General features: G+C 34.1%; 1 protein-coding gene across 1 annotated transcript in view; it reads right to left on the minus strand.

Moving 5' to 3' along the window:
- Window positions 1-1,786, minus strand: part of ACOT12 (acyl-CoA thioesterase 12) — a 44,904-nt gene extending 43,118 nt beyond the window's left edge. The window contains 1 exon segment of the mRNA XM_025047767.1: window positions 1,713-1,786. Within this exon segment, the coding sequence (XP_024903535.1) occupies window positions 1,713-1,786 (74 nt within the window).
- Between the last annotated feature and the right edge of the window lie 9,327 nt (window positions 1,787-11,113).

Below are 11,113 nucleotides of genomic sequence, written 5' to 3' on the forward strand. Positions count from 1 at the left end.
TACTACTGTACAAAGCAAGTGGATCTGAGCAGTGCAAAGGGTGGACTTTAGTGGATTTTGTGGTATGCTGCACAGATACTATCTTTAGGACCCAAAGATTCATTTTCTTCAACTGCCAAGAGGGTCTTTGCTCTTGGGTTATATCCGGGCACGCCCCCCACCCCAGGAATTGCCTTAAGTGGAAGAGAACTTTAGTTTTTGTTCCCTCTCTGGGGCAGCAGTATTCATTGGCAGCTTAATTTGGGGAGTACAAAGGCCTGAACTCTTGCCTCGATCTGGTACATCTCTGAAGAACATGCCTGGTTTAGACTCTCCATGGGATTGTCTGAGGTCTCTGTTCCATCTACATTACAGTTCAGCTTCTCTCTCTGCCCAGTCCTGCTCCCTTCTCTTCTGTGGTCAGCAGAATAATGGCCTTTCAGAGATGTGTACATCTACTCCCCAAACCTGTAAATATGTTATCTCACATAGCAAAAGGAACTTTGCAGATGCGATTAAGTTAAATATCTGGAGATAATCTTTGGTGGGTCAAATGTAATCACAAGAGTCCTTACAGAGGAAATTAGGAGGTCAGAGAAGAGAGAAGATGCTATGTTGCTGGTTTTGAAGTTGAAGAGAGAGGCCATGACTCAAAGAATGTAGGTGGCCTCTAGAAGATGAAAGTCAAGAAAACAAATTATCCTTAAGAACCCCAGAAGGAATGCAGCCCTGCCAACCCATTTTGAACTTCTGATGTCTAAACTGTAAGATGACAAACTGTGCTGTTACGCCACTAAGTTTGTGGTAATTTGTTACATCAACAATAGAAAACTAACACCTTCTCTTACAGATATTGTTTGGGAAAGCACTCTCTAAAAAACTTCCAGCATGTACATCTTTGTTCAGAGTCTGTACCCCAAAGAATACCCCGCTTGTAGACAGATTTGATTAGGATAGAGTCTTGTAGGGGATCAAATCAACTTCATGGACAAGAGTCTTAAAACTGGACAATAACCCAAATATGACCGTCCCCACTGAGTTTGGGGGTAATCTGTTATGCAGTAATAGTAACCAGTACAGGAATCCAGCCCAGAACACATTCTCTTCATTGCAAGCCTGTCTCTGAAAACTGTGGATCTTAGAGCAAGAGTCCAAATAGTGGCCCACACACCATATGCCTAAATATTTAAGATTATAAGTAAGTGAGCAAATTGTTAAATGAAATATATTCTATCCTCCTATCCTAAAAATATATTCATGATGAAAAATTAGAAAGTTCGCCAAATAGAAAACAACTGAATTTTTGTTATACACATCTGTTGACCGGCTGGTGATGTTTGGATGAGTAACTTTCAAATTGTAGAAAGTTACACAGCTGCTATGTGCCACTGTTGCAAATACTGCCCTGATTCCAAAGTGTCTCCTGCGTCAGGAATTGGAATATGAAAAAAAGAAAAAAAAGAAGAAAGAAGACAGCAATCAGGAATGACTTGGCATGCAATAGAATCTATTTTATACAAGACCATCCTGCAGCAAAGTTTTGTTAAGTGAATTAATTTCTCTTTTCACCTGAGAAATTCTCCCATTCAGATTCTCCAGCACTCTAAAGCAGTGTTCCCCATGGACACTGAAACATCACAAACCTTTACTGAATTCAGACATGCTTCCCTTTGATTGAGAACATACGGCAAGCAAGGTGGGGAGGCATTTCCCTTGGGCCTGGACAGTGTTACCTGTCAGAGTAGATACTTAGGGTTAGGGATGGTGTCATGTCAGTGCTGAATGCCAGATTCCTTATCTTATGCATGGTTTAATAAAAATTTGGATGACTGTGCTTATGACACTCGGAGCCCCTTAAAGTATGGGACAAGGGTGGGGGTCCTTTTCGCTGTAAAGGCATTGCCTCTTCATTTTTCCATGATGTAGAGATAGGTATCTGCGAAACAATGGTAGGAATCTAACTATGCAATTTTACCACCTCCAACCCTTACACCCTCAACGACAGAGAACAATGATGAGGCTGCAAACCTACTGTTTAGTGATTCACATTCAGCCATTGTATACATTCATTCATTCATGTGTCAGATGCTGTTCTAGGCACAGCAATGAGTGAAGCAGGGTTCCTACTCTCCCAGAGTTCACATTCTAATGGGAAAAGGTCAAAGATCAACACATAAACTAATAAGTAAGATAATTTAGCGTAGAAATAAGTCCTATGAAGGAAATAATGCATGAAATGGGATGGGGGCAGGCAACTTTAGCTAAGCGGTCAGGGAAGAACTCTCTAGGGGTGACATCTGGGCTGAGATCCAGGATGAGAGTAGGAGGCAATAATGCAAACATCAGGCAGATTAGCTAACTGGATTTCCTGTTATCAGAGGGTTATGAAGAACCACTTTTTAAAATGGCTATTTAATTAAAAAATTTTTTTTTATTTAAGTATAGTTGGTATACAATATAGTATCAGTTTCAGATATACAAACTAGTAATTCGACATTTGTATACCTTATGATGTGATCGCCATACGAAGTCTAATAACTATCTGTGCAGTTATCACAGTATTATTGACTGTATTTCCCTTCACCTTTTTCATCCATCCTCCTAATCCCGACTGTAAATGGTGCAGCCATTATGAAAAACAGTATGGAGATTCCTGAAAAAAACTAAAAATTGAACTGCCATATGATCCAGCAATTCCACTTCTGGGTATTTAACTGAAGAAAAAAAACGCACTAATTTAAAAAGATATATGCACCCCTATGTTCATTGCAGCATTATTGACAATAGCCAAAATATGGAAGCAAACTAGGTGTCCATCGATAGATGAATGGATGAAAAATGTGTGGTACATATATACAATAGACTATTACTTATCAATAAAAAACACATTTTAAACTTCAATACTTGATGAACATCTTTCTCAAGTACTTTGGGCCACTTTCTTGATGCAGTCTATAATTTAACAAAAATTAAATCTTTCTTATTTCTGGATCTTCCCTCACCTCTATGATTAGGGCACAGAATACAGATGTAGAATATATTGTGATTAGACCAAATCTAACCTGAATCCAGAATATACCCAACAAAACATATCACCTTAATAGAATTTTTATATCAGCTACTTTTCTGCTTCTTTTTCGAACTGCAGTAAAGTAATAAAAAATTAAAAATCTTTCAGATTTCTCTAACTGATGTCAATAGATTTTAATAGAAAAGACTTAATTTATCTAGGTAAGTTTTTTAAAAGCTAAATCAACAAAGAATGTGATTCTCGGAAAATTTAGTCTTATACACGTCATGAGATTTTTAATTAATGAATACTTGAAGTTGTAAATTCTTAGTCAATGTACCTCATTGACTGAAACAGAGCAATACTTTAACTTTTTTCAGTTTAAAAAAGGCAATTTACCAGTTTGCTTTAAGAGAAATATGATGACTAATTTGGGATTTTTAAATAAGCTCTAAATATTTTATTCATAAATAGAAGAAATCTAAGAATTGTTTTTGTTTCCACTATTTTCCAATTATAATAATCATTAGATTTTATTATTAGTAGTAATTATAGCAACATTTATTGTTATGTCTGCCAGACGATATACAAAGTGATTTATATGCATCATTTCACGTAATTGTCAGAAGACCCTGCATGGATTGGTAGAGGGTATTATTAATAATATCTATTTTATATTTGAAAACATAAGTACAAGTTAAGCACCTCTCCAAAGTAACAGAGTGGGAAATGGTGGAACCAGGAATGGAATCTGAGAATTCTGACTTCAGAGTCAACTTAATGCTTGAGATTACGACAGTACTTTTCTGGATATTTCGGACTGTTTTGTTATGCTTTATAATGTCATAATTACATTCTTATTTTCATAATTAATCTGAAATTAATTTAATTCTTGGAGTTTTAAAGTAATTTTAACTTCAGAAATTCAGCATAATCAAAATTTTTTTGTAAAATGAAACTTTATTCTAAAATGTATCTCAAATTGCAAGACATGATACCATTGAAACAGGTAAATGTATGTGTATAGAGAACAGTGAAATGAAAAGAATATAATTTCAGCCTTTTTAAGAAGTCTTCATCAATAAAACCCAACGTAAAGATTTTTTTGTTTCAAAACAATTTAAATTATATACATGAACTCTAGCATAATTCTAAAAACATAGTCAAAGTAAAATACAAAACTACACAAAATTGAATTCAAGTATAAAAACAACACATATATGTACATTTGTTGAGTCTGTGCAGATGTAGAGTGCATCAAATTAATTGCAGTCTAATCCAGGACAAACTGTACAACCAAGTAAAAAAAAATGTTCACAACAAATCATAGAGTGATGAACGAAGATTTCATAAAATGACTGTCAAAGGATTTATTTCCAAAATCTCCTGTATGATATGGCAACTGTCTCCTTTTCTTCTTTCCTGCCTCCAAAGTATATCAGGTTCTGTCAAGTCTGATGCTGACCACTGCATGGCTTATTAAGACTTTGGGCATTTTAATGAAGACATTTTCATTAAATTTGCTTTCCTGTGACATTTTTTCATCAGTATGTCTTCTAAATTCATGTTCTAAACAAATATTTCAGTTACTATAATCTCATTACTACATCAGTGTATATTATGGTAACTTCCTCCCCTCAAGTGGATATTTAGAGTTCTCTTCAAATGAATGAAAACATGTAATACACAATCTCTACCAGAACAAGATGACTTCATAAAAATATATTTTTATGCTTTAATACTTCAGTTCTTGAAATGTTATCACTTAATCACCAAGTCAGAGTTTTAGAGCTTAGACGTAATAAAAGTTCAGAATGTAGTTGAGGGGACAGAGTTAGTCCTATAGAGATGTAGGCATATTTTTACAATTCTTGTTAAATATGTGAATGGGCTTAATGCTTGGGCAGAGGACATATTCAGTCATTTCACTTCCGACTCTCGACACCTCTTACTTGCTTCTTTCTTTAGGAACCTGAAGTTATCTAAGATGATTGATATTAATTATTAGACTTTTCTTGGCATTTTCTCTTTCTCTCCTTCCTTCCTTCCTTCCTTCCTTCCTTCCTTCCTTCCTTACTTCCTTCCTTCCTTCCTTCTTTCCTTCTTTCCTTCTTTCCCTTCCTTCCTTCCTTCCGTTCTTCCTTCCTTCCTTCTCATTCTTTGTTTCTTCTTTTTCTTCTCTCTTTTTAAATTTTTATAATAGTTTATTTAAGCCAAACTGACAACATATGCAAGGGAGCAAGATCTCAAATGCTGTCTCTGGCATTTTCAATGAGCATTGACTGTTAACATAGGAAACTGAACTCAAAAATAGTGGTAAATTTTCAGAAAAATCAGGTCTCCAAACTTGCTCTATTATTAGGAAAAAAAAAGATTTAAAAACTATTTTTCAGATTGTTTCTTTACATTACTATTCAGATTATTTCTCTATATTACCTTACATCAGTACAATTTTCTATTTATAGGATATCACCTCAACATTAACAATGTTAGATATTGCATTATTATTGCTATCATCAAAATGTAGTAACATTAAGAAGAGATATTTTATCATTGTTACTTCCTTGAGAAGTTTATGGTGTTTAGACATTTTTCAAATCAATATTCTTATTTTAGAGCTGAATAAACAGGTTCAGAGAGAACATAAATCAACTGTTCAGAGTCATATATATGGTGACAGCGAGATTATAACCCACATTTTCTGTCTGCCAGTATTGTGGTCTGTCATTCTGTGACACGATTTAAACTGCTTCTAATAAGAGGTCATTTGTTTCTTAAGTTTTTAATAATAAAAAATACCACAATAAGCAAAAGTAACAAAACTTTAAAGGTCAATATCTGAGGTACTTTTTTGTTTTTGCTAGAGGTTATACATATTCCTTATTAAGAATATAGCTCCATTTTTCTGTTTGGGATGAGTCAAATTTTTATGTTTTGTTTCATTTAAATGTAAAACCTGAAACCATAACACTCCTGGAAGAAGACATAAGAGAAAAAGCTCCTTGACATTGGTCTTGGCAATGATTTTTTGTTATGACACTGGTAACAAAAGCAAAATAACTGAGCTTATATCAAACTAAAGAGCTTCTGCACAGCGAAAGAAATAATCAACAAAATGAAAAAGCATCCTATAGAATGGGAGACATTATTTTTCAAACCATAGATCTGATAGGGGTTGATACCTGAAATATAAAAGAACTCCTACAACTCAATAGCAAACAAACAAAAACCTGATAACCTGATTAAAAAATGGGTAAAAGACCTGAATAAACATGTTTCCAAAGACAAGTGGCCAATAGGTATATGAAAAGGTGCTCAACATTATTGATCATCAGAGAAATACAAATCAAAACTACAATGAGATAGTAGGATCATTTGGGATGACACCTATGAAAAAATAAAAGGTAAGTTTTGGAAAGGATGTGGAGAGAAGGGAACCCTTGTACACTGTTGGTGGGAATGTAAATTGTAAGAGCTATTATGCAAAGCAGTAATTAAGTTCCTTCAAAAATTAATAGTAGAACTACCACATGGTCCAGCTATCCCACTTCTGGGTTTTTATCCAAAAGAATTGAAATCAGGATCTCAAAGAGATACTTGCATTCTCCTGTTCACTCCAGCATTATTCACAACAGCCAAGCTATGGAAACAACCTATGTGTCTATCTACCAGAAGAATAGATAGGAAAATGTGGTATTTTCATATAATGTACCATAATTTCACCTGAAAAAAGAAGGAAATCCTACTATTTGCGACAACATGGGTGAACCTGGAGGACATTATATTAAGTGAAATTAGCCAGACGCTGAAAGACAAATATTTATCATTTTAATTATGTGTAGAATCTAAAATAGTCAAACCCATAGAAACAGAGAGTAGAATGGTGATTACCAGGGGTAGGGAAGAGGAAAATGAGAAGATGATGTTTAAAGAGTAGAAAGTTTTGGTGACCAAAGATAAATAAATTCTAGAGATCTAATATACGGTATGGTACCTATAGCTAATGATACTGTATTATATGTTAAAAATTTTCTAAAAGGGTAGATCTTATGTTAAGTGCTCTTAACACCGATAACATTACACATTTAAAATACTCCAGTAAAGCTCATATATAAAATATTAATAGACACTTGTTTCAGTGTTATAACATGCTATGTAGCATAAAAAAGTAGAGCAAACTCAGGATCTTTAAGCATCATATGCCTACTTAATATGACATGCTTAACATTTATAAGTAGAAACCAGTAATCATGTTCAATAAAACAAAATACAATCAGCTCATTGCTGAGTTCTCATTTTCTACCAGTCATGAAACATTTTGTTTGTTTTTCTCCTTAAAAACTGCTAAAACACAGATAGTGAAGTTAAAAAAAATCCCCTAAACAAAACCAAGATGACACAATGCAAACTATACATTCCTAAATATATCTTAATAAAGAATTAGAAGTTGGAAGTAAATTTACAAGTTTTGTGGTTCTCTATGGGAACCGATGCGGGGGGGGAGAAGGGGGGTCTGGTGCAAGGGACGCTGTGATGTCATCCATTCTAAGGAGCCACTAAGAGTACTGTTTTGACTGGAGAGATCACCTCCTGCTGATAAGTGTTTACTAACATTGCTCATATAATAGGACTCTAGGGACTGCTGGGGTGGGATACAAGTAGGAACCAACTGAGAACGATTATTGTCAACAAGATTGAATGTAACAATGGATCTTGTGGTAGAGATGACTAGCACAGTTAGCCCCAAAGCAAAACACCTTGAAAGACTGCTTAATGGATAAATGAATTCTTTTATCAAAATGTAATCATTCACTATGGGGAAAGATTACAGAAACTGTGATATGTCATTACCACTTGTCACAGGAGCTTAAGATCTGTATCGACTTGAGTTTTAGTTAATTATGTTTTCCTGGAGGTTTTTTTTGGTCTTAATGTTCCAAAGAAGGTCGGACTCTGTTTTTCCCAGTGCCTAAGCCACTCCTTGAGAAATAAAGTAGATGTTTCAAAAGCCACATTAATCTTTCTGTGCTACTTATGAAGGCACATTAACTTTTTAATAATTCTAAATAGTACCTTAACTACAAAGACTAAGTGTAAGTACTAGAGATAACAGGACTCCTGAATTCTCTCTAGAGAATGGGGGGAGGGGTGTGGGAAGAGAGTGGAAATTTAATGCCATTCAACTCACAGAAATTGTGTATTTCTTATTAAGCAAGTTTTTTAATTGATCAAGACAATGCATGATTAGAAAACTAATTTCTTCATAGACCTGTAAGAGTGTTTTCTATGTACTCTCCTATTGTAAAAGGAAACATAAGCTTTTTTTTTAGTCCCTTTTTGAAGTTTCCATCCCATCTCCCCACCTTAATTCATGCTTGCCTTAAACATGGCTTGAGAACTAAGAGTGCCTGTGATGCAGGCAGAAGCTGTGAAACTTTCAGCCACAGGAAAAAGAGTATTGTGCTCAGGTCAGGTAAGCAAATGGAATTCATTCAAAGAAAGACAGAGGAACCAATCCTGCAAATAAATGTCCCAGTTCTTTGCAATAAGACTCCTCCTGTGGCCACATCTCTTCTGGAATGTAAAAATCAAAGGAAACTTTCCACATCCACCTTCACATCTCAGCACTAGCTAAATATTTCAGGATAATAAAGATTTCCTAATGGGAAACTAATCTTACAATTCTGTGTTTGCATTCCACAATTATGCAGACTATGCTTTCCAGTTGAAATAGTTCTACATACATTCTCAGAAACCAATTCTTTTACATTTGATTGATTTGTCTTATAATTAAGGGTCTGAAAAAAATTTCCATACACTGTTTTAACATAATCACTGAAAATAAAAACTAGTAGGCAAGTAACTAAATAAGAAATGTCTTGAACTCTAAGCATGTTCTAAATATTTAAGTTGATTTTCATCTTTTAAACAAATGGTAAAATATAAATTCAGTTAATGAAATAAGAAAGCATTTACTCAAGAATTGGAACGTTAAAATATATTAATAAATCACTATTTGCACATATATACTCTCTCTCCCCATTGTCAAAATTACTTAGGTATGTTTCACAACTCTCTTTTGGTTAAGTCCATAGTTTCCCAGCTCTATAGATCTTCTGTGTAAGGTTTTTATGCCAAAAATAGATCTGAAGTTTTTTAAATGTTGGCATTTGCATCTGAAAACAGTCGGAATCATGTAGCTTATTTTTGGCAAGCAGAATAAAGATCACCACAGAGATGTATAATATTAAGGCTATCATATACATTTTCATCTACAGCAGGAAGAAACCCCTCCCACAATAGGTTAGGAATGAACTGTATGTTTTTAATTTCTGAACTGAAGTTTATGTGGCAGTTTAGTGGTCAAATGGAAGATGATTTAATCATCTGTCAGCTCCCAAACTCCTCTTCAATTGGATAAACTTATACATTTCCAGTGCCACTTTCATGCATAAGTGAGATTAACAGAATCTTCTTTTTTGAGGCCCAATGCAAGAGCTCAAGTCATGACAAATCGGATGAGAAGCAATACTGCCAAGTAAACCAGAAAGATATTTTTATTTTAAAAAGATTTCAAATGAACATCAAAGTTTTCTGGAACATATACTTTTCCCATCCGTATTTTGTTTCCTAAAGTGCCTACTGCCAGAGCAAAACAAAGTATTCCTAGTTACTTGAAAGAAAAAAATGTTGATATTAATTACTCATTTTTGCAAATCATAGTTCAGTAACTTTCTTTTACACAGAAACATTATGCTAGTCTTTCTAGAACTTGAAAATAAGGTAAGGAATACCACCCCAAACAAGGTTTTAAATCATCTGGGAAGTGAAGTAACCAAAGATGACTTGCCAGACCATTTCCCCGCCCCACCTCCGAGGTGATTTAAGAGGCTCATTTTAGAGATAGTCACGTCATACAAATGCCACAGAGATTTGGTCTTGAATGCTTTACATTCTAACGAGAGCTTCACTGAGCCATGTAATTTTGCACCCAGAAATCTTTCAGCAAGATTACTATTTTTGAGAAATGCCTGAGGTTATCGTGCTGCCCATTTCACATGATATTTTTTGCTAAATAACCTGAATTTTAAAATCAGATGACTCACATTGAGGATTTGGTTATGGTCTGATTTTGTGGAGATAATTATCTTTGAAATACTGGCAGTGGATTTACTAATACATCTTTGGTGCAAATTAGATATGGCTCCTATGTTGGTTTTGATTTGGTTGTTTATTTGGTCCAATAAATTTCTATTAGTAACTGTTATAACTGAGCATTCTGAGTTTGAATTTGGATATTAGTTTGAGAACTGTAATAGTGAGATGAATCTCCTATAATTGTTAGTGCTTCTATTTCATTTAACACATTCATATATGGCTTATATTTTAAAAAGTGTTAATTGGATTCTCTTTTTCCAAAGGATATAAGTTTAGCTCTATGGGTGTTTTTTATTCAATCAAAAAGTATGTATAGGTAAGTACTTCTCAAATAAAGATGAAGTAAATATATAAAAATTTGGCTAGTAAGTGCTTATTGTAACAGAATGCTGAGTTCTCAAAATTAAAACTAATATTACTTTCAATGATTAATAATGTGTTCCATTAAAACAATTTTGAGACCATTAGTATCCTTTCAGTCATTAGTGAATGATTTACTCGACAAAATGGTGAGTGCAATATAAGACTACATAGAGAATACATTTGACTTTCCAATTCTTGAACTGTTTCTTTCTCTGAAATATTTACTAAACAAGCAATATCGAATTCTTTTATACAACCTATACTAATTTGTCATATAGGATAACTGGGTTTATATTATAGTACATTTAAAAGTGAATTTTTTTCTTGTGACGCGACTAGATATCAAGAGTTTCTTCCCTATGACCATTAAGAATTACGAGTTGTAAGATTCAAAGACACAATATTGTGAGAAAAATTTGAGATGATTGGATACTGAGAAATGCAGCTATAGCCAAGCAGAGTCCAAGCAGAGTCCAACATATACTTCAAGGGAAGCTTTGTGAACTGAGAAAGAAGCTAAACATTTATATGTACAGTGTGTACTGGTACTAGATCTTTCCAAAAAGTGACACCATATTTCTCATCAGACAATTTGTGTAGGGA

Source organism: Pteropus alecto, unplaced genomic scaffold, assembly GCF_000325575.1.
Source record: "Pteropus alecto unplaced genomic scaffold, ASM32557v1 scaffold20, whole genome shotgun sequence".
NCBI lineage: Eukaryota > Metazoa > Chordata > Mammalia > Chiroptera > Pteropodidae > Pteropus > Pteropus alecto.